The 26,285-nt window shown below is 36.9% G+C and overlaps 1 protein-coding gene across 1 annotated transcript; it reads right to left on the reverse strand.

Moving 5' to 3' along the window:
* Window positions 1-5,591: 5,591 nt before the first annotated feature.
* FGF5 (fibroblast growth factor 5) lies at window positions 5,592-26,285 on the reverse strand. The gene is made up of 3 exons (XM_081583862.1): window positions 25,925-26,285; window positions 17,845-17,948; window positions 5,592-5,939 (listed from the first exon to the last, which is right to left on the reverse strand). The coding sequence occupies exons 1-3, from the start codon at window positions 26,283-26,285 to the stop codon at window positions 5,592-5,594; spliced, it is 813 nt and encodes a 270-aa protein (XP_081439988.1).

The raw sequence follows: 26,285 nt of genomic DNA on the forward strand, positions 1-26,285 counted from the left end.
TATCTCCTCTTTCGGTACACTGAATAGTATATTTCCCCTTGCTCTCAGAGGACTTTTCTGGAGAAAAATGTAGAACAACTAGCGAACTTTCAAAAATGTAAATATATAACATGTCTCAAAGCATGGAGACAGGTTATGGAATGCACACCTCCCCCAAAGAGAGCCTGATGGTCAACAAAGCAAAGCTGTGGAAGCCAAGCCATAATTGCACTCCGGAGAGTAAAAGACACTGTGTTGCCTCCTCAGCAGAAATTCACCTCCCTGTAGGAAAATCTGATAAATTTCCCAGTTTCCCACAGAGGGAATGACAGAGAATTTAATGAGAAACGCATTGGAACTGGACCTGTCACTGTGTGATTATGCGTTCACTAATCTCTCTGTAGGGTACAGAAAAAGGCGGTCTTCACTGAAAGAGTTTATCTCCACAAAGGCAGTGGGGGGGGAGGGGGGGAAGCATCAAGAAACAAATTACCAAAAAGTAATGTCTTCACTCTCCCACTGATACCTACTGACTTCCCACTGGACTGCTGGTTTGGCCGGCAAACTGCAAAAAAAAAAAAAAAAAGGGATTTGCACAGTCACCTATTTTTATGATTGGGGATGAAATTGAACTTTCATACGGTAACTAAATTTATTGATACTTCAGTGCAGCTTGTGAGTGCCTGATATTTTTAGTCTGGGCTTGGGATCTGTGTTTGAGAAATCCAAGTACAGTGAGGGAGGCAGCCAGTGTTGTGACTCTTGTTGTTAGAGCCATTTTATATCTTGCAGGAATTTCTCTTGACCATCATCATCTTCATCAAATAAATCTCATTCAGCACCTTTATCCATTCTATAAGCATTTTGGAGCACCTAACATATTCAAGGGACCTATAATTATGTAGCCAGGGCTTTGAATAAGTAGAATGTCCAATAGCCTCCACAAAGTGTTAAAGTCAGGGGAACACATTATTCAAAATTGCTATCACCTAAGAACATTTCTTATCTTGTTTTTATTAGCCTGAATTTGGGTTGGGCACCATGCCAAGAGAGCAGCTATATTCTCTGCATAAGTTCAAAATCTGTGAATACGTTTGTTCACCTCTGCCTGGAACATACTGAACAAGTATTGAGCAAATGAAGAAACATTTCACTTGCTGAGTGCCTCGGCTAAGCAGGATTTCAGAAAATACTAAATTATTTGGATAACAAGGGAAAGGCGATGGAAAGTTATGTCATGAGCTATACCTATAGCTCAGACAGTAAAGCGTCTGCCTGCAATGCGGGAGACCCGGGTAAGATTCCTGGGCTGGGAAGATCCCCAGGAGAAGGAAATGGCAACACACTCCAGTACTCTTGCCTGGAAAATTCCATGGATGGAGGAGCCTAGTGGGCTACGGTCCATGGGGTCACAAAGAGTCAGACACGACTCCGTGACTTCACTTTCACTTTCACTCACATACCTATTTGAAGGACTGGTGTCAAGACGAGATCACTCATATTTGTTCATGAATTTCTAGAAGGCTTCATGAAGAAGGTAGCATTTTGGTCAAAACACAGATATTCAAAAATTACATATTTAATTAAGATCTTGATGTATTTATTATGAACAATGTTGCTACTCTGGCCATTCCCGACAGATGAATACAAATTTGCAAAATTCCTCACAAAATGGTAGGCCCAGGATTGATCCCTATATTTAAAATCTCTTAATCCAATGGCATACTCACTTAATTTTTTTCTTAATGTAAGACAAGGCCTTTAAAAAGTAACAACGTATTACTTCTTTAATGATCCCTTTCACATGGCTGTCCAGTTTCATCTGGACAGACTTAGTTCTACCTGAAGAGGAACCACGTCTTCTTTTTGGTACCTCAACATTTTAAGGCTCATGTAATCATTGATGACAAAGCTGGAAATGGCGTTTGAGTTCCTATGGTGGAATAAGGCTAGAGAGTGACTTTGGATAAATAAATATGTGTCAGTCAGGACAAAAGAAGGTTTAAAATAAAAGTATGTAAGAGCTATTGATTTCTATCTTTTTATTACATAAAATTGCTTAAATACTCACGGATGATTTGCAGTGCCATTGTCTGATGGTATATCTGAACTTTGTATGTGATTCTTAGATGAAAAAAATGCCTCTACTGACTCAGGCTGGGTCCTCCTCCCTCTTCTCCCAGGGAATGATAGAGAAGGTAATGCTTTTCTTCCACTGATGCCTAATCATATGATAATCCTATTTCAGTACAGTTGGACTGACTTCTAGAAGAAAAATAGAGGAGTCATGTTCATTTGCCTGCAAGTTTCTTTCTTTGAAAAGGTGTAAAAAGATGATTGATTTAAAAAAATAGATTTTACATAATCAAAATTTAGATGTAGCAATGAAATAAATCTGAGAGAAGGTGTAGAATTCTTTGGACAAGATATTTTTGTTAGTTTGCCATTGCTGCAGTGTCCACAATATTGTTTTTATTTTAAAAATTAGCTGTACAAGAGATTTTCTGCAGCGGTAAACATAGTGCCAGAATTCAAGATTTTAGTTAGTGCAGTATTTTCATTTTATTATTGAAAATGTAAGAAGTTATGGCTAAATGCCTCTTTCCTTTGGAAGGGAAAAATGTTAATATAAGAAATTTGTTCAGTTTTCTATTTCAAGATCAACTTTATAGAAAATCTACCTACCAGATTTATGTTGTTTTATTCTCAGGTCCAAGAAATAAAAGTTACCTGAGCTGATAAAGTTGTTAAATTTGGAAAATCTTTCGTCAGTATCCTTTATCACCATCACACAATCTTGTACAGCTGAGTCACTATAACTCAGCTAAAAGAACTAAGGTAATTTATATATATCCACACTCTCAAATGAGTTTCTTAAAAAGTGATGGTATATTCTGTGAAATAAAAACCACAGTGTTATTATTATATCTTATTGAAAGCTTCTATTTACCTCTACTGATGTTCCAAATAAAGATTATCGTAAACTAAATTAAACATAATAACACTGAAATGTCAGTTTGAAGGTGTTTGTTGTCTCTCTTCTGAACAAGTTTCCTGAATTGTAATGTAAAATTCATTGACATTTTTAGGTGAACACAATCACAATTAAGTAACTTTATTGAATATTCGGTAGGTCTAGTTACTTCAAAATCACCAAAAACTACATAAGCAAGGAACCCTTTAAAAAGTGCTAGGTATTAGTAAGGAATTATACATATTTCCTCTACATGAGTTCTTTCAATTAATTAATTTGAGTAACTTTATGCTTCAGTGAGATTCAATTAAATATAATTGCTTATGGCCAGTAAACTAAAACGAAGTGTAACTTAAATTTTTTTTAGCTTTGCTTTAAATTTTGAAATTAATGAGTCTTGACTTGCATAATGTATATTCTACTAAAGCTATTCTACTTTAACTTCCATATGCTAATCAAATCATATTAGGATTACAAGATAAGGTAGGTAGTGTTTTTTAGTTTAACATAAACTACCAGCAATATTTGCCCAATACAACATATGTATTAACTTTATTATTAGCCATCATTAATACTACCTTTTCCTTACCCATTTTGGGACACATGTCTACTGTTCTCTTGTTCTGCAGTTTTATTTTTCATGTGCACTAAAAACTTGATATACAGTGTATAATTTTAAACAATATATCAGAATAAACTAGAGGATTATTTTTGGCTTTTACCATGTATGTAAGATAATATGACAATTAGGTAAGAGTTGGACACATCTCTGTTGGCAAAATTTCATTGTTTCATTTAATCCAGGAGATTTTTAATGTATAAATTAGTTAAAACTTCTGTAGAATTTTATTTTTTTAAGTCATGCATTAAATGCAAACAATGTTTAATCAGATTATTGGTTCTACAATAAAAACACCATACTAGATATACATGTGATGTTTTAGTTGATGGATGGATTTTATATATATTATATATAATATGTATGTGTATAGTTTCTATTGAAACATAGCAATCTGCTTAAATGGTAGTAAGTTCAATTTTGTTGAGTTTCCACTTTGCATTTGTGAATCAAAATAAACTATATTGTGTTTCTAAAAAAAAGTTTAGCAACATCTTTTAAAAGAAAAGAAATGTGCTTAAATACAAACCACAAACTTTCTGTGCACGATTTTTGCTCTTCTTATGCGATATACTTTTAAACATTAGCTTTACCATTTTTATTGCCACCTTTCTGAAGATAAATACTTCTATCTCATAGAACACCATAAAAATGATTACGCAAGAAAATAAATTATGTAAATTCTTTTCAGTTAAATTTTCTGTTTTATATTCAACATTCAGTATTTGGGTTGACATTTAAGTGCCATTTTCAACTCATCAGATTAAGTGTCCCATGTCACATAGCCAACTATTTAAAAATATACATCACAAATTTTCCTTATAAAAGGGCAGATCTATTCACTGAGATGGTTACCTTTAGGATAGGAAACTCAAAGAGTGTTTGAGTAATAAGAATATTTTAGATAATGGGACTTGACATGGATAACTGTTACATGATTCATCTCCTTCGGTTCTCCGTGTTTTTCCACTAAGTGGGTTGCTCCCTGTGGAGCTATACAGTGGAGATAGCAGAAGGTCATAGAAGAGGTATTTTAAGCACTCTGGTTTCATAGCCTGTGCTTGATGGACAGAATAAAATGTATTCCTCCGGCTTTAAAGAATGAGGGCAGGGGGGAGATAAAAGGAGAAGTGAAGACAAGACAGAATTAACTATCAATAAACACTGCAAACTCTAATTTGCACTTGTACGTCTAATTCTCTTCTTTACCTCAACTTTTAATTCCACCAAAAAGTCCTTATATGTTCTCCTTACTTCTAACCCATTATAGCCCAGCCACCACAGAGACAGGATTCCATATAATACCATGAATTTACAAACACTCACACACACACAAACACAAGCTGAGCCTTTGGTGCCGTTGAAGAGAATTTAAACATTTTCAGATATAAAACTAAACTTACATGATCTGAGGTATGGTAGAAAAATAATCATAATAAAAATTAAAAGTGCAATGAACAAGAACAATGAAAAAGAAATCCACATGTTAAAAATGGTCTATAAACATATTTATAATTCATAAACTGCATTAAAATGGTTGTTTTATGTCTTATTAATTAAAAATAATAAAAGTAAGAAAATATGCTCAATGCAGAGGTACTTTTTAAAAAAAAAAACAAAAAACTAAAGTTAATAAAATACTTTTATCTCCATCAAAATATTCTTTGGAAACCAAAAATAAAAATGTATCATGTATGTTTTCTTCAGGTTGATCTGTAAAAGTCAGAAAAATACATAGTCCCCACCGTTGAACTTGCCGAAAAAGAATCCCTGTATGCACCAAGCATAAAGCAAAAGGCTTTATGTCGTCGTGAACTCCCTATATTGGTACAAAGAATTCCAGTTCCGTTACTATCAGAAAACACTTTTGTTTCAGTGAAGCTGAAACAAATGACCTGACTTCAATACAGTGTAGTATATAGCTGAAGCTGTGTCCAAGAAGTTGTCTTCAGAACAGTAAAGACACCTACAGAAACTCCTGAGGAGACTCCATGGTTTCTCAGAAAACCGAAGTAAATCTTAACCAAAGCGAAACTTGAGTCTGTATTTCACCGTGTTAGGACTTCTCCGAGGTGCGGAAAGGGGAACCTTTGGCTGGACGGGATTAGGTGGTTTTTTCTTTTCGGGAGCAGTAACTGTGAAAGAAAGTTCCGGCTGCTCCGACTGCTTGAATCTTGGCAGAAAGTGGGTAGAGATGTGCTGAGGTTTAACCCGGGGGCTGCAGCCCCGTTTAGCCTTCCCCCTCTTGTTCAGGGCCACGTACCACTCCCGCCCCGTCTTTTCAGTTCTGTGTATCGCGGAGGCATAGGTATTATAGCTGTTTTCTTGAAATCGCTCCCTGAACTTGCAGTCATCTGTAAATTTGGCCTAGAGAAAAAAAAAAAAAAAAAAGAGGAGGAGGAAATTCAAGCAGTGATAATATTTTCAGCATGTAATATAAAGAAGTCTTGGATTATAAAGAAAAACAAGAATTCCACTGGCCCCTGTGCTCCGACTCCATTCTCTTCATACAGACACATTTGCCTCTTTTAAAGTTGCTTTAAAATTACTATTTTCTTTTCTATATTCCTACATCATTCATCTTTGCAATGCTGGTTGTTTAGTACGTATTACACAATTGTGAAATAATATCAGCATATACTAAAATAACAGGAATTCAATATATTTAAATTGTTACTCTTTTTAACATACTTTGAAAATTTCAGTTAAAAATTTAACTTTTACTGTAAGGTTTTCCCGCTCCTAAACCATCAAGAAAGTAAATAGTACTATATTACTAAGAAACAATTGCCTGGTAAAACATGAATTCATTCAGAGAAATGGGGTCATGTTATCCTTTGAAACAAGAATACAGTTTTCAGTCTCATTGGTGTGCTGCCTGGTGCCGAGAAAGGGATAGCATATGGCCCTATTAATATTGCATGTGTTAGAGTTCTTCAGGAAAAAATTTATCTTCACACAGTGATACAGGAGAGTCTATTTGATGCTAGGAAGAAAAAAATTACCTTTTGGAGTCACTAGCAACACTTCAGCCAGATATCACTCTCTCTCTTCTTCTACACACACACACACATCTGCCCTTGAAAATACTCACAGAACAGGAGAATAAGCAAAGAAGTAGACATTCATTATGGTGCAGTTTGATAAATGGAATTATGCCAGTGGTATGCAGAGGGGACAAGACATCTAAGAGGACAGAGGTGGCAGTGAAGAGGGCAGGAAGGTCTTCCTAGAAAAGGTGACTTTTGAGCTGAGTCTCAAAGTACAATGAGATAATAGTGATCAGGTGACATGAGAGGTTTTTCAGGAAACAGGAATGGTGTGTTCACAGGTCATCAGGAAGCTACTATAAGTTGCTCAATGTGACTTTGACTTAGGATGCACAGAGAAAGGACCAAGAGATGAAGATGACCAAGTAAGCCAGTACAAGCTCTGAAAAGGCTCAGCGTGCCGTACTGAGGAAGCTGAATGAACACAGCATAGGGGAGAGGTGCAAGATGGTGCCAAATCGACCTGCAATCAAATGCCAGCTCTGCCAATTGAATTCTTAGCTTTAGGTTCCCTGTTCACAATACTTGCAGCCATAAGGCTATTGTGAGAATCAAAATATTTTTCTAGGAAAAGGATCTGGAGCTTAGCTTTCATCAAATACAAAAGAGTCCATAACTTCCAAAGAAGTAGGATTCCCTAACCTGGACTAGGTTTCACAGTTTCAGGGAGGACCATTTGTACAGACGTCTTGGGCTTTGGAATACCAAGTATCTTGACCCATATATATATGAACACTAAATATCCACTCCAGTATTCTTGCCTGGGAAATCCCTTGGACAGAGGAGACCAGCAGGCTACAGTCCATGGGGTTGAAAAAAGAGTTGGACATGACTTAGTGACTAAACAACTATATTATATATATATATATATATATATATATACACACATATATATATGTATATATATACATATATATATGTATATATATACATATATATATGTATATGTATATGTATTTGCTTGTATATAAAATTCTTTATATATCATAGAGGTTCCATCAGTTCAGCTCAGTTAAGTCGCTCAGTCCTGTCCGACTCTTTGCGACCCCATGGACTGCAGCACACCAGGCTTTCCTGTTCATCACCAACTCCTGGAGCTTGCTCAAACTTATGTCCATTGAGTCGGTGATGCCATCCAACCATCTCATCCTCTGTCGTCCCCTTCTCTTCCCACCTTCAATCTTTCCCAGTATCAGGGTCTTTTCAAATAAGTCAGTTCTTTGCATCAAGTGGCCAAAGTATTGGAGCTTCAGCTTCAACATCAGTCCTTCCAATGAATATTCAGGACTGATTTCCTTTAGGATGGACTGGTTGGATCTCCTTGTAGTCCAAGGGACTCTCAAGAGTTTTCTCCAACACCACAGTTCAAAAGCATCAATCCTTTGGTGCTCAGCTTTCTTTATAGTCCAACTCTCACATCCATACATGACTACTGGAAAAACCATAGCTTTGACTAGACAGACCTTTGTTGGCAAAGTAATGTCTCTGCTTTTTAATATGCTCTGCTTTGTTTCCATACTGGAACTAAAAGTCCTCTAGTTCCCTTGCTTTTCTAATAATGTCAAGCTTTCTTCTGCAGTAGATACCAACCCTGTAATCTGGAAGTCTGAACACTGCAAAACAATCTACATACACCTACTGTTGACGGTCACACAGAATTTTTAAGTTTTGAAAGGTACTGGCAATATCAGAAGACAACAAATCTCAGAGTATTTCCAATAGCACATTTATCTTACACATGACAGTCTACCTAAGTTATTTACATTTGAGTGTAGAGTGTAGTTCAATCAAAAAGCTCTTTATTTGAGGGCTATGAAACTATGTATTTGAGAATCTGTCCACTGGCGATTCGTTAGACTGGGTCTTGAGCAGGCTATAATCTAGTGTTTTACAGAACCAGTGTCTATGGCTTTCCCTCATCACATCCTAACCTACTGGCCCATACCTAGGTTAAAGGTGCTATGCTGACATTCCTTTAGAAGAGGACACATTTATTGTTCCTATTGGCTTTCAATTAAAAAGGCTTTCTTACAAACCAAACACAGATTTGTCAACTTAGCTCTTAAAAGGATGTCAATGCTCTCCTATTCAATTAGATAATCTCAAAGTTTTATTGTAAAATAAAAACTATAGTCATCTGGTAAAAGGAGAAGAGGGCGGCAGAGGATGAGACGGTTGGATAGTGTCACCGACTCAATGGACATGAACTTGGGCAAACGCTGGAAGAGAGTAAGGGACAGGGAGGCCTGGTATGCTGCAGTCCATGGGGTGGAAAAGCGTCAGACACAACTTAGCAAGTGAACAACACAATAGTCATCTGGAATATTTTCTGCTATATAAATGGACAAGTATTTTAGAAAGGTGTGGAAGATTTCATTAAAAAAGAGTAGCATGTATATTCATCCTGCCTCAGATTTTTTTTCTTAAAATATATCTGAATAACATTTCTAATGTATAGTACATTATACTTTGACTTGACTTCTACCCCTGTTTCACACACACACAAAAATCATTTTCCTGAAATAAAGATAGCAGTGATTACTTAATTCAATTTTGACAAATTTTTTAAAAGTGTACTGTGTAATTTAACCTTTTTCCCCTAACAGTGTCAAAGAAAATAAAGAAGAAACATGTCTTTTTTAAAACTGATGTGGCCCACAGACACACATGCATACACACACCCACAGAGTGTATTAACCTATAGCAATTCCTATAATGAAAATCTAATGATACTGCCTCCTAAAATTATTGCATCTAAAAACTTTCTCCCTCCCCCACTCTTCCACTCAAGATTCATGTTCTTTCTTAAGAGAAGCCTTTAACAGGATGACTGTTCAGGCTCTAGATTTTTCAAGGGCCACTTAATTGTCACATAGGGTAGAGATAGAATTCTGAGGACCTACACACTACTTGCAGGCCCTTAGCCATTCCAAACTTCACATTGAAACAGAAGCAAAGGCTGTCAGACTGTTTCGGCTTTCTTAATTGACTTCTAATTGAATGTTTTGTCTGAAAAATTCTTCCAGCTACGATGGAACAGCATCATTTGAAATGAACATTTCAGTGAGTTTTTTTCATCAGGAGATCTAGTTTCTTCTGGAGAAACTGACTGTTCCTGTCAATATTCCTGGCCCTTTTCAGACAAGATGGTAACCCCAAGCAGTGCATAGCTATCCTTAATGTTACCCATAAAACATCTCTATAGCAGAGTCATCAAGCAGCAGAATTATTTAAATGTACATTTGCCATTATACAATTTTAGGTAATAAATTTTCCAGGCTAAGCTTAACCTTTGAAATTTTTTTCGAATTATGAAAAAATCCTTTAGCAAAATATATACTTTTAAAATAATAGAGCTGTGGTGTTCTGTGATGACCTAGAGGGGTGGGATGTGGGGGTGGGAGGGAGTCTCAGGAGGGAGGAGATACACGTATACTTATCGCTGACTCATGTTGTTTTACAGCAGAAACCAACACAACATTGTAAAGCAATTATCCTTCAATTAAAAACTTAAAAAACAAATAAAAGAACTGGATTATTTCCCTAGAAAAAGTGAAGTCAACATAAAGACTTTATCTACAGTTCAGGTGTGAAATAGAGAGGTGAGTTAGATTTCAAATAAGCTACTGAAAACAGAACCCACATCACCTTCATCCTACCACCATCAGTCACTACAAAAAAAAGATCATTAACATGTTCATAAAGAACCCCGTCTTTGTTTCTAATTCATATTTTTCTAAATTTATTCAATAGATGTTTATTGACTATATATCACATGCCAGACACTGCTGGTTGCCACTTTTATGAAGAAAGACAATTTAGATATGGTTCTGCCTGTGTTCCTTGTCAACTTAAATTATCTGTGTTTTTCTCTAATTTCTCCTTGATTTTGCAAGTGTAAAAATAAGTTACAGTCAACAAGCCATAACTACAAAATTAAAATGAAATGTTTAAATCGGCTGATTTCTACGTAATTTAAAATAGTCTTAATTGACAGAATAAATGAAAAAAACTAAATTACACTACTTTTGCTTGAAGCTATGCAAATAATTCAGAGGTGGGGCAACACAGTGCTGTTAAATAAAACAAGAATTTTGGGCTTAGGAGAACACTTTGCCTTGATTCTACTCATCTCCTCACAGGGAGAGGGCACACAGTGGATATTTAAAAGAAAAATCAAATTCAGTTCAAAGAAAGTAATATTTCAGAAAAGAACAATTCTGCTTAATTGAAATCTGAAGGTCAATTAAACCAGAGAATTCTTTCTGAAACAATATTTTAAAAAAACTTTCTAAAACCTCTTAATATAGTTTTGTTTCTTAGTCAACATGCTCTAAGATGATTGAGAATCTTATAGCAAGTGAGTTGAGGGTGTGTTAATAGAGTCCCAATTCTCATTATGTCCAACTATTAAAGTAAATACATGATGTATGAAAAAGGTGTATAAAGAGGATTGAATTCAGACTAATAGCAAAACCCTGGAGTACAAACCCTAGAGTTTATCCCTAGAGCCTGTGGGGTATTTAATCAATTTTAATTCTTTATTTCACTTTTTATTTGATTTTCCTCTTGCAAAACTTTATAAAGTTAAGTAATAAATACAAATAAGTTAAATGTTATGGAAGGCTATATAATATTATCAAATAATTAAACTATTCTTATAGACTGTAATCAACACAATTATAGACCAAATTGTGCTCTAAACAACATTTTCTTGCTGCCTGCATCCCTACTTCTGGTTCCTCTATGTCCTTCCAGTGTGTTTTGGTTCCCACCACTACTCATGCCAATGGGACTGCCCAGGTCAGGTTTGTACAGTTGTGCAGGATGTTCCCAGCACAAAGGTACCAAACTTGGGTAGTGAGTGAAAGCCGAAAGCCAGACCCTGCTTCAACTGCTCCCAAGCAGAGAACCCCAGAACAGGGCAGCACGCACCCTGAGGGTTGCTTCCTACTCTTTACAAGCATTGTATGGGTCAGTTGTAGCCAAGCCATGATATCTCCAGAGCTTGGCCATATTTCCTGCTTGGCACTCGGTATCTGGCCATTCTGTGTCTCAACACTTCATTGAGCAACCAAGGGAATATATGTGAGTGCTCAGGCATGAGTTCTCAGTCCCTTAGTTATGTCCAACTCTTTGTAACCCAGTGGACTGCAGCCAGCCAGGCTCCTCTGTCCATGGGATTTCCCAGGCAAGAATACTGGAATGGGTTGCCATCCCCTTCTCCAAGGGAATCTTCCTGACCTAAGGATCGAACCCAGGTCTCCTGCATTGAATCAGATTCTTTACCATCTGAGTCACCTTGCTCAAAAGAGTTGGGCTATTGAGGTCTACCATGTGCCAGGTGTTTTACATATATTATTTCATTCTCACATAATTCCACAACTATTAGGATGCTATTATCTGATTTCCCAGCCAGAAAAATAAAGAAAATAGTTCCTCTAAATCCCCACATTTACCAAATGCCAAAGTAAGCCTATGCCTTAAATCTCATCTACAGAATCCTAGATTCAAGCTCTTTCAGTAACAACGTGCAAATCCAAGGGCATCTCCTAGGGTTCTGTACAGTACTACCTTGCCCTAAAGTTGCTCCATGTTAAAATACTGATAAAAACAAGTGCCACTCCCCAAACCATCTGAGACATAGAACACCATCTCTCACTTTAGGCTGAAATGGATCTCCAAAGCTACAAGTCAATTCATTACACGTAATTTTCCTCAATAAAATAGAGCCTCAGTGTTGGGAAGATCCCCTGGAGGAAGGCATGGCAACCTACTCCAGTATTCTTGCCTGGAGAATCCCCATGGACAGAGGTGCCTGGCAGGCTACAGTCCATGGGATCCCAAAGAGTTGGACAGGACTGAGCACAGCACAGCCAGATAAACATAGTATGAAATTAAGGGGAAACTGACATTTACTGCAAAGGCAGAACCCTGAACCCATTTTTTTTTTTTTTTAGCCTGAGTTACTAGGTACTCAATTTTACTGTGTGAATTGAAAGTTCTTAGAAGACAGGGTTGCTTCCCAGGTGGCACTACTGATAAAGAACCTGCCTGCCAATGTAGGAAACCTAAGAGACAGGGGTTTGATCCCTGGGTTGGGAAGATACCCTGGAGAAAGGCATGGTAACCCACTCCAGTATTCTTGCCTGGAGAATCCCACGGACAGAGGAGGGGGCGGTCCCAAAGAGTCAGACATGACTCAAGTGACTTAGCACAGCTCAACACAGAGGATGAGGGAAGTTTCTATTCAATTCCTTTACAGAGGCCAATAAATTATTTTTTTAATGATGATGATAACCATCACTCAAACCTTCATTTCCCCTTTCAATAAACATGCCCAGCGTTGGGGCTACGGACTCCTCCTCACTCTGCCCCCAGCTCAGGAAGTCCAGTCCAGACTCTCATCCTGGGCAAGCCAGCTGGCACCCTCTGAAACCAAGAAAGGAGGCTTTTCTAGTCCTTGCTCAGGGCTGATCAAGCATACATTCCATGCCTGTTTCGTAAACTCTGCAATTAGCTTTCCTTCCAAGCATGATCCCCTAAAACCCCGAGAAACAAAAATAATTCCACCACATGCTTCTTTCTGTATGTTTAAAATAAGCTAAAATGTTTTTCCCCAACAACCAATGGGTGATCATGTATAGTTTATGAAAAGACTGATAAATTCATGATAACCACTTTTTCCAAGATTTAGATTTTTAAGGGAAAAAAACCCACAATGCACGAGAAGGATCTTAAAAAATTATGAGATTATGACCATTGGAAATCCTTGCTTTCAAATTAAGTTCCTTGGGAAAAGGAAAACCCAGGACATAAGGGGCTACTGTATGCAAGATGAGTTGGGACCTAAAGAAAAAAAAAAAAAGGCCAATAATGAATGCGATTTGAGGCTGGTCTAAATATCCGCGAGGGTCACAGCTGCCTGACCCCAAAATCAGAAAGAGGAGAGAGGAGATATAGGATCGTGAAACAGCTGCCTGAGAGCAAATTCAGGAAGATCTGTTCTAACATTAAATGCTGAATACTTTCCAGGAACTCTTCTCAGTGTTTTATATGTATTAGCTCATTTAAAATGCGCCACTATCACCCTGTATTGTTAGTTTAATTTTCTTCCTTTTACAGCTGATAAAGCCAAGGAATAGAAAGATTAAGTAAAACAACACGGTTTAAGAAGAATGACACAATTTAACTACCAGACTCAAGATCTCCTTCTCTTAAATCCAGACCCAGCTCAGATACATTCAGAAAGGCACCGTATATGAGACTCTGGATGAAGACAACCAACCCAGCTCAGATACATCCAGAAAGGCAGCGTATATGAGACTCTGGATGAAGACAGCCAACCTGAGAAGAGAGCAAGAACAGAGTGAGGAGGGAGCATGACCAGACAGGCGGGCAGAGAGACCGAAAGAGAAGGGGGCTCAGCCTCCCTAGTACCTCAGCCTGGGAATAAGTACAGAAAGGACAGAGGCCACAGTGAAGGCTCTGACTAACCCTCAAGGCTCTTGGGGCAACAATGACCTCGTGCTACTCTCAATGATTCTCAAGGCATCTTGAGAAGAAGACCAGACACCTTCATCCTTGTAATGGATGCTGAAAAAAAACCTGCACACTAGGGACCTGACTGCATCTAGGGATCTGACTGCACCATCTACTTAGGGTCTTCCAGTTAAGGTCTCAAGCAGAGCTGCGTGGAGATTAATCGGAGTGTGTAGGGTAACTGAGGGCACGCTGGAGAGCGCACCGAGATGGCTGAAGTTCAGATAAAACTTCTCTTACAGAATTAACAAACTTAGCACACAAAGGAGATCAGCATAAATGTTGCCTAAATCTGAGCGTTCCAGGCTGATAATACAGTTCACCATCTACATGTCCACTGACCATGAAGCATTTTCTAAAAGAAGATTTTCTGTGAATGAAACAGATCTCCTTTCTCTTCTGGAAGTACATCCTAAAGGAGGTTCCCGATGCAGCTCCTCATCGCACTGAATAACCAACATTTACAAAACAGTGTGATAAGTTTCATGGTGCACGCATCTCCTCCTTTCTAGACTTTAAAATCAAGTACTGGAGACACAGAAGTAGATGGGGGAAAAAGATCCTCCCAAAGAACTTGGAATAAGAGAGAGAGAAAGAGAGGGAAGCAAGCAAAAATAATCTAAGGATGAACCACAGTATTCACTCTTTAAAATGTAGCATAAAAATATTATTAAAATATGCAACTATTAATTTCCATAAAATAATAGCTGAAAATAGTGTAAATAGTTCCAAATGATACCAAATATCTTCTTTCAAGCTAACTTTTCCCTACCAAGCATTATAGCATTTAAGTGGAGAGAGAATTTTAAAGCATGTAATTCTGATTCAAGTTTTTGTTAATTGTGGAAACTTAGGAAAATATTTAACATCTCTGACTGAGACTGCTGCCTCACCTAACCAGGTAATGAGATAGTGTGAGTGAAAGAACTTTGAAAAAATATGCAGATATTTTATCTCTACCTAGTAACTAATTTTTAATAGTCTGATTGTTACTATATAAAACAAGAAAAATCTAATATAATCCATGAATAGTTCTCGACATACTATGGGTTTACTTTCCCCAGAATTATATGAATATTTTACGTTTATAGTTCACACTTACTTTGTAAATAGAACCCCAAAGTTACTCTTTATTCATTTAAAATTTTTCCAGTTTTATTGAGATACAATTGAAATACAACACTGTGTAAGTTTAAGATATACAACATGATGATTTTATATAGCTATTTTTTGAAATGATTATAAAGTTACTCTTTAAATGCCTCTGCAATTATTAATTTAAAGCAACTCACTAATTACACATTTAATCCGGAAAGTGTAAGGCATTTTAGCCTTTTTAGTGGTAATGAAACTTGGTAAAAATCAAACTAAATCAAATAATTATATTTAAAGTTATAAGAACAATTTTTCAACATGTTTAACTAGTAACCAAAAAGAAGAAGGAAACCATCTGGCATAACACTAATAAACTTAGGACTAACGCTATTTCTAAATTCAACTTCCTCGAAAATAAGCCACTTTATAATTTAATTAGGTTTCTATCGAGAGAAAAAGTGCTAATAAAAGCTCAAATAAGAGACAGTGGGCTTGGACAATTGGTTTAAAAAGAATTCACATAATCATAGGGCTTAATTTTTTATCTACAATTCAGCTCAAAGTCATCAGAATGACTTTTATATCAAAGAGCTTCAATGAGTGACAAGAGCAAGGCTTGCTTGGTACTGTTTAAAAGTCATTATTCCATAAAATAACTTTTAGCCTGCCAAGATGAGAAAGAATAACAGATGCTGTTTTTGCATTATCTGCATTATTTCAGCCAGCCTTCCTTAGACATTTGGGTCAAGTTTCTGGAAATTTGTTACTTGCATTTGACAGAGGAATCATGTATCCTAACCTCTCAGTTTGACCTTTCTAATTGGCATCCATTTGTAATACTTTGCTTGCTGCTACAATTATCCTTAAGCTGGCCCAAGGTAGTCTATTTTTTGCATGTGCTAGAGCTTGAATCAGGATATTTTAAAAACTAAAATTTTCACCCAAAATAAGTGAACCAATAACAGAAATTTTTTTTCAGGAGTTGCATATTATTATGATGCTTAGAGTTTGAAGGTGTTTCAATCTTTAATGACCAAAGTAGATCAAAGAAAAGTTATTCAGTTCAGAAGCATTTGATGATTGTTTTCTATTCTGTATGTGGATTTTTAGAAATAAAACATTTTTAAAAAAATAAAATGGCATGTACTGCTTTCCACAGCAGAACTTTGCCTGTTAAAATAGGGTATAGATCAGAACAATTATTTTATGAATATTATAATTTGATAGAATATAATAATCAGCTCAGAAAATGAGATAAGTAAATCTAGTTATAATTCTTGCAATGGGTGATTGAAGAGGTTAACAAAGATTTAATAAACTGAGATTTTAGTAGTTTTTTGCATTTAAATCTGAATTATCTAATAATAGGTAATATTTATTGAGCACTTACATTGTACCTATTATTGTTCTAAAAAGCTTTGTACATATTATCTCATTTAATCCCCAAATAACTGTAGAAACATCTTGAATTTTATGATCTCCTCCAAAAGATATTAACAAGCCACATTTAGATGCTAGAGAAAGGAAAACAGAAAGTATTAAACATTAAACCAAGTGAAATTCTCTTTCAATTTTTTAAAAGTCTGTAAAGCAGAAATCATAATTAGTAAGTTTCAATTGACTGCACTCAATTAAAACTTCCTATATACTTTGAAAACTGGAAAAGTAATATTTCTCCAATTTATTAAGAATTAAGTGAATAAAGATTAAAGGAGTAGCTTTAAAGAAGAACTGCTTTTTAAAATGATTCAATGTGGCAAAACTTAGTACACCACAGACAAAGCATAAATAACTTTAAGGGCTATGCATACATACTAATACTAATAAAAGAATCTCTCAATGGGAAAATTAAGCTAAAGGTATTTTACTACCTTTAAAACATATTAGTGTTTCCCAAGTAATGAGCATTTTCAGAACAAAGCATAGAAATCTATAATTTGTAAATTGATTACAAACTGTGTAAGTAGTCCAAAAAAAGTGTTTCAGAGTGCAGAATCAGTCTTCGTAGTTTTAAGAAGTAATTATTTTTGATACAACAAAAACTACAAGATGAAAATTTCTTGAATCAAATGAAATTTCTCTGTTAAAGGTCAAAATCATCTCATTATTGGTTTCTTCCCTCCACACTTACTAAAATGAATATATGTTTTATTACTTAGACTCCATTTTTGACATAATAAGTAGCTTTCAAAATTAAGAACATGATCTACTGTTTACACAATCACCATCAGTATGTAAATTTAAAATATAATAGAGTATTTCCATAATATTTCTCCTCACTTGGACCACTATTAAGACATAAATAATGACAATCACTTAGAGAATGCTTTTTTCAAATAAACTTATCCTTAAACCTTTTTGTGGAGTCTATATTATTTTTTCAAATAAATAAAGTATTTAAATGATTACTTACAAAAACAGATACAATTCTTTTAGTTTAATGGATATATAATTTTACAAAAATGAAAACCATAAAGTTCTCTGGGCAAACTGTCCTATCTACCAATTTGGAAAATCACTCATTCCATTTTACACATGTAAAATCTCTATAACACCTTTAACAAATATAAAGTGGTTCTACTTACACTTGCATGGAGTTTTCCTTTTTTTGACATCGCTAAAAATTTGTTGCTGAAAACTCCTCGTATTCCTACAATCCCCTGAGACACAGCAAATATTTCCAAAATACCTAGGATGACAGAAATCCCAAAATAAAACACAGACTCCTCTATATATCACTGTGAAGATTTAAATTTCTACAGAGACTCTTTCCATTCTTTATTACTGTGATTTTTTTAAAAAGTATTTAACATCCTTTGTTTTTTGTGACATTTATTATGTAAAAGAAAAAAAAGGTTTAACACTCAAGTATTCATTTAAAATGATAAATTTCAAGGTTCAAAAATTTAGTTGTGCTTCATTAGTATTCATTTTTTCCTAAAAATGATAAGTCACTTTTAGTAATCAGTGTTTGACAGAAGAATCTTTTCAAGTTCTAAAGGAATGGAAAAGACTTTAAAATGTTTTACAAAATAATTCTCATGCATTGTTGCTCTGTCAAAGGTAAGACAGTACATTGACATTAAAGCATATACAACTGCACTTGAGATTAGTATAAATCATTGGAAGCCTTGAAAACAATATTCAATTAAATAAAAAAAATCCCTCTTCTCAAATGATCATAATTATAAAAGTACAAATCAATATATATCATACCCTATCATTTAGTGAGTTGCTTATTTCAAGATTACACATAACAAGACACTGAAAACACCATAGATAATTTGGGGTTGTTAGCTCAATGAAGTGTTTGATGGATTATGGTCTGAGACATCTTGCATTTTGAATGACTCTTCTGAAAAAAATTTCATGAGGTATTTTATTATGTTATCATTTATATTTGGTATTTCATAGTGAGAATTACCAAGTCTATGTCCCTCTGTCTCCTATAATAATTCGAAAGTTCACATCCACTGGGTCAAAAGAGCTGTACACCACAGTTCATAGAGTATTTTAAGAAGCTGAAACTTTCCTGCCTGTTTACCATAAACTCATATGCAATGCTATATGAACAAGAGAAAAGCATAGGGCTTTTTGTTAACTGCCTACATCAAATTGCAAAAAAATGATAAAATAATATTATTCATTAAAGCTATAAAGGGACCTTCCCTGAAAGAAAGGAAGGAAGCAAGTGGGAGTGGAAGGGAGGAGGGAAAATATCTCAATATTTCAATCTGTAGTACTTTGAGCATATATTCTAATTAGAATATTTCAATAGGACTCTGTTGAATAGGGAAGTTCACCAGATTTTCTTAAAATAATAATCTCCTCCTGCAGTATTTGAAGTATATATAAAATTATTCAATATACAAGAAGCAGTGTATTGTGGATACACATGTATATAATACATACAAACATGTATATGAGTATCTTTATAGGGCACCTAAATGCTGCACAATGTGACCTAATACCTATAATTGTAGCAAATACTGTCGCTTATTTATTCAACTTCATTTTTTAAAAAATTCTTGAACAGAAAGTTCGTAGGGAAACTATTGTTCTTGTGAATAAGTGTTCTTAGCCTGGAGTAAATAAAACACATCTCAAGAACACTACCACTTTATTAATGGGTGTTTCTTTAAAACAAACTCCCCCAAATCTAAAAACTATTAGAAAGGAACTATTTTTGCTTTCAGGAAAAAAACTCCTAAAAAAAAAAAAGAAAAAAAACAAACACTGTGTCTTAGAAATTCTTTTCTTCAAAATGTTTTCAAAATTCAATTTACAATAGATTTTACAATACAGACAGATTGTGATGCATATCCAAAGACTTAGAAGCATTATCATTTTATCAAACAGTAACAAAGCACGCAGAATGCTTTGTAAAGATAAATTGACTACACAATGTAGTGCTATAATAATATTATTAATAAAGCATGATTAGTAAACCCATGGCTGATTCATGTCAATGTATGGCAAAAACTACTACAATATTGTAAAGTAATTGGCCCCCAACTAAAATAAATAAATTTATTTAACAACAACAAAAAATAAAGCATGATTAGAATATCTGATACAAAGTTATATTTCTACCAAAATTACAGGGTGATATTGAAAATAGCATTAATGATTTCGGATATTTCGGAGATGGAGAATACAATTGAGAATACTGTGTAGATATCTGTTAAAAAATGAGACAGGGAGAACACAAGAAATCATCTATGTGTAGAATGACAGATATAAAACAGATAATGTGGAGTTGGTAGAAAAGACTTGATTGTATGTTTCCCTAAATTAACTCCTGGCTCTGCGTTGGTAAAGGCTTTCTGTATTATTGTCTGGAAAATCATCTGGTTTTGTAAATGCAAATCTATTGTGTACTAGTGGGCGGAAAAAAATTCTCATTAATTCTCATGTGTTTGCAGGTTAACATTTAAGAGGTCAAGACAAAAGGGCTCTGTAAGTATTTGTTTAATGGGAAACTGTTTTGTTTATATAACTGGCTTCTGACAACGTATTCTATTTTTAAGAAAGACCCATTTTGACTCAACTCATTTCCCAATTGCATGTATATGTTATATAAAATTTGCATTGTATTAAGTTTTAAATACAGGGAAGATGAAACAGTATGTGTGAAAGTGTTATTTTATTACATACTGCATGGCTTCTTTTCTTGTAAATTCCAGTACAAAAAATGATATATTGCCTGAGAATAAAAGGATTTTATAATTTTAAGAAAATTATATTTAATTGAAACCTTGAAAATATAATTCTACATATATCATTCTATTTCAAGTTATGAAGAATGAAGGAAAGAAACAAGCTGAGATTAGATGAAATAACTGTTTTTTTCAAAAGTTAACTTTGGTGTGATGTTGTAAATTTTAATGTAATTATAGTATACTATTGAGAACACTATTAAGATTATAGTTTTAAAGTCATTTCAACAGTAATTTCACAATGTCTTTTTTCATAGAATATTGGAGTAGGTTCTTCAAGCCCCACAATTCAATCTCTTTCCCCTCACCTGCCTGAAAAGATCACAGGCCTATTGATTTTTTATGCCAAATCTGAATAACTCATTAAAGAATTCTAAGTATTTTAAACCTATGTGCATTAAATCACATGTATATAAATTTCAGAAAGCATTTCTCTAAAATTGATTTTTTTTTCAATTTTAGTAATTTCCACTTAGGAGCCAGCAAGAATAAATTTGATGGGAATTTACAATTCCCATGGAAACCCAAATGGTAGCCCTAAGAAAAACTGTGGAAGCCCAAGTGTGTCTCAGATCACAGTCAGTGAATGTTTGTAAACTGGATTGTTTCTTTGACCATCTCACTATCTCTCTTCCTTTTCAAGACACCCCATGTGTACACATGTATGAATACATGTCTTAGTAATCTCCTGCTATTCTGGTCCTGCTGGGGGAATGGGAAAGGGAGAGAGATCAGTATAAATTAATTCACATTAAAGTACAAGTGACAATGTGTTATCTTCCCTAGGGTGCTCACATTTAAGAGGATCAAAAGTAAAAAACAGTACTAAACTGAAGGAATTATTCTCTCAGTGGAATTCTGGGATTGACATCTAGGTTGAAGGATGCAGAGATTTGGGGTCTCGCACTGCTTAATCCACTTACAAGCATTAGGTGTTCATTACAAAGTAAACTTATTCTCATAAGAAAATCTCTATTTAGATTTGTTCACTTAGTCTCCTCTAGAATTTTTAATACGATAAGACTCTTATCAATGATGGTTGATACAGTTATATAGACGTCTCCCTTTTTTTCTATTTTATCAGTGAATAAGAAACACAAATATTCCATGTATTCAGAAGATTTCATCAGCCCATCTGAAAACTCTCAAAGATAAATCATTTAAAACTGAAGTTTCTCTACTTGGCTTCACATAGCAACAAATATGTCAAGTCATTATCAAATCTGAGTCTTGAAATAGCCAGTTTAGCAGTCTTCATTAGGTTAGCAAATTTGCCACTTGAGTTTTTCTGTATAGATTCTGGCTGATTTAGGCTTTGGGGACTATATAAAGGTTGACTCTACATTAACATCAAGGATGATAGTGAATTCAGATTTGTAAAAGCTAGCCAAAATACATGACTGGAATTTCCATATTTTTATGTGAACAGTCAGTCTTTGTGTAGCTAGAGCCTTAAGCGTTTGCTTCCTGAATTGACAGTTACTTGATTGCCTCTTTTTCAGTGGCCCAAGATAAGCCAACAGAAGCATTGTATTGAAACTAAACTTGAAAACATAGAAATTAAAGGAAAGTTTTTGTTTCTATTCAGTAGCAGAATTTTATCATCTATCTTGTCTTGCCCATTTTCACCCTTCCTTAGCATTTCCTTATGATAAGAGTTTATGTGAAATGATTGATTCTTGTCTTTAAAACTTGGGATAACTATTGCATGAGAAGCTAAGACTATAATAAGTGGTATACCTTAACTAAACAAATTATGTTTCAAAATCTATGGGAAATGTACTTTTGGTAACAAAACAAAAAATATTCAGGGTTTGCAAAAATTTTAATGTCAAATGAGAGTCATGACACGTACACACATATCTATTTCTCTCTTCTGACAAACATTACAGAAAATCACGGAGTTTAAAAGAACCTGTTAGAATGCAGTTTCATGGCGGAGTTTTGACTCTTTACAGAAGTAACAAGCTGTGTCAGAATAATTATGTTTTCCATCACTGCTAACTCATAGACAATAGAATTAGATGATGAGGTAAAACTGATGTATCCTCCATGGTTCTCATGGTCCAAGCTCTCTCAGTGTCTCTTAAGAGATCTGGGCAAATGCTTCCTCATCTACTCCAATCAATAGTCCATAAACAACTTCTGTGTTTACATATGTATCAGGAAACCATCAAGTGCTATCTTCAAAGAAGTCTATGACCAACTGCAATTAGCAGATCCTGTTTCTCTTTCACAGCTACTTAAAGACAGAGATTCATTTTAAACTTTCAAATTACATGCTATCCTTTTAAACATGACATATTTCATAAATTCTTCATGGATCAATGGTAGCAAAATCTTATGATACAGTGTAGGACATTCCAGACATCACAAAGCTGAAAATCACCATGATTTAAACAAATTATACTTTCTTCTGTGAGAAAAATCTATAGAAGGCAAAGGAAAAAAAAAAATCCCAGCTAACCCAATATCAAGTAACCAGAATATCAAGCTTGCTGAGCTAGCTAGGTGTCCTATGTTGGGTACATGAACAAATGCATGAATGAATAAGTGAATTGATTGAAAGCCAAGCAAAAGGTACAGACTAAACTCTGAAAGGCTGTTGTTATAAACTGGAATGAATTAGGAAAGCGTTAGTTAAATTAAAAAAGTTTATTTAGGCACTTTTATTTAGTTTTGCTTAAGAAACAAAGCAGCATTTTGTGTCTGTTCTTTGTTAGATATCTTTCAAAGTGGATTTTAAAATAAAATGTACCTTGGAAATAAATACCGGCCAATGTCTTCTTTAGCTGAATGTATTCTCTGTTGATCTGTTCTCATTTTCCTTTCTATGCTTTTCTATAACTTCCCCTCCAAAAGGCCTAAGCTGCAAAAAATTTTTGTCTCTTGTGGTTTCTTCCAAGAGAAGAGGGTAAATACCGTGGGAATGAGTCTGATTTTCAGAGATTCCTAGCACACCAAAACCCACTCCAACACCTTCTTTTACCCACCCTGGGATCCAACCTGCGGCTCCTTGCAGGTTAGCTTTGAATCTTCCCTTAGGAACACAGAAGTCATTCTCTGTTGAGGCTGAGTTTTGGGATAAACTACAGGAAGAATGGGCTTCCCTGATGGCTGAGTGGTAAAGAATCCGCCTGCCAATGCAGGAGATGTGAGTTCGACCCCTGGGTTGAGAAGATCCCTTGGAGAAGGAAATGGCAAACCACTCCAGTATTCTTGCTTGGGAAACCTCATGGACAGAGGAGCCTGGTGGGCTACAGTCCATGGTGTCTCAAAAGAGTCAGACACAACTTAGCGACTGAACAACAGGAAGGACAGAATAGAAACAGTGATCCTGTAAGAGAAAAGGGGAAAGATTACCACAAGTGGGGAAATGAGATCTGATGTCTGGTGGAAGGAGAGTTGGGTGGGACAAAATGAGGACAGATGGAAATAACACTTGCTTAGACATAACATTTGCTTACCCTGAAATTTCTGGAAATTCCCCTTCACCCTAATTGACCTTGCCTTTTATCACCAAATATGGCCAGAGGTTTAACGAGTGCAATGAACCTTTAGAAGTAGGCCCCTCAGACTTTCCTGGTGATGCAGTGGATAAGAGTCCACCTCCCAAAGGCGGGGACATAGGATCAATCCCTGGTCTGGGAAGATTGCATATCCCCCTGAGCAACTAAGCCCTGTGCCTCAACTACCGTGCACCCACACACTGCAACTAGTGAAGTCTGCACTCTGCAACAAGAGAAATCACTGCAATCAGAAGCCCAGGCACCACAAGGAAGGGTAGCCCAGGCTCCTGCAAGTACAGAAAGACTGCCATCAGTAAGGAAGACCCAGCCAAAAATAAATACTTTCTTAAAAAAAAAAAAAGGCAGTTCCCTCTGAAGAGCATGTGGGAGGCCCTGGGATTCGCTGGGGCTGACACGGAAGGCCCTCTCAGGAATTCGGTGCTCCAGGCCACCTCACCACGGGCAGCACAGCAAGCTGAAGGCAGAGGCGGTGGGAGCAGTCAGGGGCAAGGGGCAGGCGTGGACCCGCTCGCGTTCCACTTCCTGCCTCCTGAACTCCCAAGAGAGAGCTTGCCAGCCGACCACCCCACCAATGCGCACATCTCCAACCTCCCCCCAACCCCGTCGAGGCAGTTGCCAGCCCCACAGTGGCGCCCCTGCTCCTCCGGAGCTTGGTTAAGAAGAAATCTGTGAGGTCATCGGCTTGAGACAGAGAAAGTTAAGTACACCTGGGGGCCACCAGGCTGACACTCCAGGCAGGGTGACTGTGCGCTGTCTCCTGGCCACGTTTCCGCTCTCCCTGGGTCCCTGAAGCCCGGGCTGTGCGTCTATCTGTTGGACCAGCCCCGACTGGAAGAGCCATCTGGCCCTACCGAGGAAAACGTCCGCAGAGATGTCTCCAGTCCCACACATCTCTCCCCTCTGCTGCTTTGGAGAGACAGTGAGAGGAATCAGGAGCCGCAGTGATGGTCTGGAAACTCAGACAGAGTGGAAGGAGACAATGAAGGAGGGAAAGAGAGAGAGAGCTAAAACTCGGAAAGAAAATTTTAAACTTGGCTTAAATTTAAAAACCCACAAAAATTTCACCTGTGCCGAACTGAACTGCCTCTAAATGTTCTCTAAAATACAGAACCTTCCTTTAATTGTCCTTGGAGACAAAAGGCCGGCCACTCTTCCTCACAAGGTCTGGTCATGGTCTCAAGATACTAAACGTTGCTAAACCCAACTCCGGAATTAATAATTCGAATGTCCATCACGGCTCCCTCTCTAAACGTGTCCAGTTTTCTAGATCACTGTCTTCTTCCAAGCAGAAAACGTCTGGTCTCCCATCTGATACACCTATATATTCTATATGTATACAGTGTGCAAATACGTACTTATCTACAGGAGACATATACGGATACACACACACATATACGCACACACATATACGCACACACATTATGTAGAAATTTGGGGTTTGTGGTAGCGGTTGTGAGGGGGGAGTATGTGAGATTTGGTTATTTTAAAAAGAAGTGTTCAGTTATGGTCAGGGTAAAGGGTGCACTTTGCTGCCCAGTGAAAAATACTAGTCAGGTAAACAGAAGCTGAAGGTAAACAGAAACTAAACAAGGAGAAAGAAGATTTTTGTTTTTCCTCCGGGCACAGGTTGGAGCTCATCTTTGGGACCAGGGCAAGCTGGAAACAAGGTGCCTGTCTGCACCAGCCTCGGGGTAGCCTGTACCTCAGAAATCGCCATTCCCCATTCCCACGAGACGGGTAAGTGTGTGCGTGCCACCCAGACGCACCTCCAACCCAACCCGCCCGGCAGGGCCGGCTGGATCCCAGTGGCCCGGGCTCCGGAAGGTGCGCTTACAGCCGGGGGAATAACCGGCGGTCCCTCTCGGAGCTCCCGCCACCCGCTCAGGACAGGTTTTGGAGGAGAGCAAGCAACTTACTTAACATATTGGCTTCGTGGGAGCCATTGACTTTGCCATCCGGGTAGATCTGCAGATGGAAACCGATGCCCACTCTGCAGTAGAGGCTGCCGGTCCGGCGCCCCGAGGGGCTCCACTGGAAGCTGCTCTGCTCCAAGCCGCTTCCTGGGCCGCCCCGAGAAGCCGCGGAGGAGGAGGAGGCAGAGGAAGAAGAGGAAGACGCGGTGCTACTGCTGCTCCGGCGGCTGCTGGCGCCTCCCGGGTTCCTCTCGGTGGCAGCCGGTCCGGGCTGCCCTTTGAGTGCGAAGTGCTTCTCCCCTTGAGCCCAGGCGCTGAGGATCAGGTGGCTGAGGAAGAGGAGGAGGAGGAAGGACAAGCTCAT

The sequence above is a fragment of the Giraffa tippelskirchi genome, chromosome 1 (genome assembly GCF_054371585.1).
Source record: "Giraffa tippelskirchi isolate mGirTip1 chromosome 1, T2T-mGirTip1v1.2.pri, whole genome shotgun sequence".
Taxonomy (NCBI): Eukaryota; Metazoa; Chordata; class Mammalia; order Artiodactyla; family Giraffidae; genus Giraffa; species Giraffa tippelskirchi.

Coding starts and splice junctions, on each gene's coding strand:
- FGF5 (XM_081583862.1), bottom strand. CDS start 26,285: ATGAGCTTGTCCTTCCTCCTCCTCCTCTTCCTCAGCCACCTGATCCTC. Junction 17,949..25,924: donor CCACGAAGCCAATATGTTAA/GTAAGTTGCTTG, acceptor CTGTCATCCTAG/GTATTTTGGAAATATTTGCT. Junction 5,940..17,844: donor AAGGAAAACTCCATGCAAGT/GTAAGTAGAACC, acceptor TTTTTTCTCTAG/GCCAAATTTACAGATGACTG.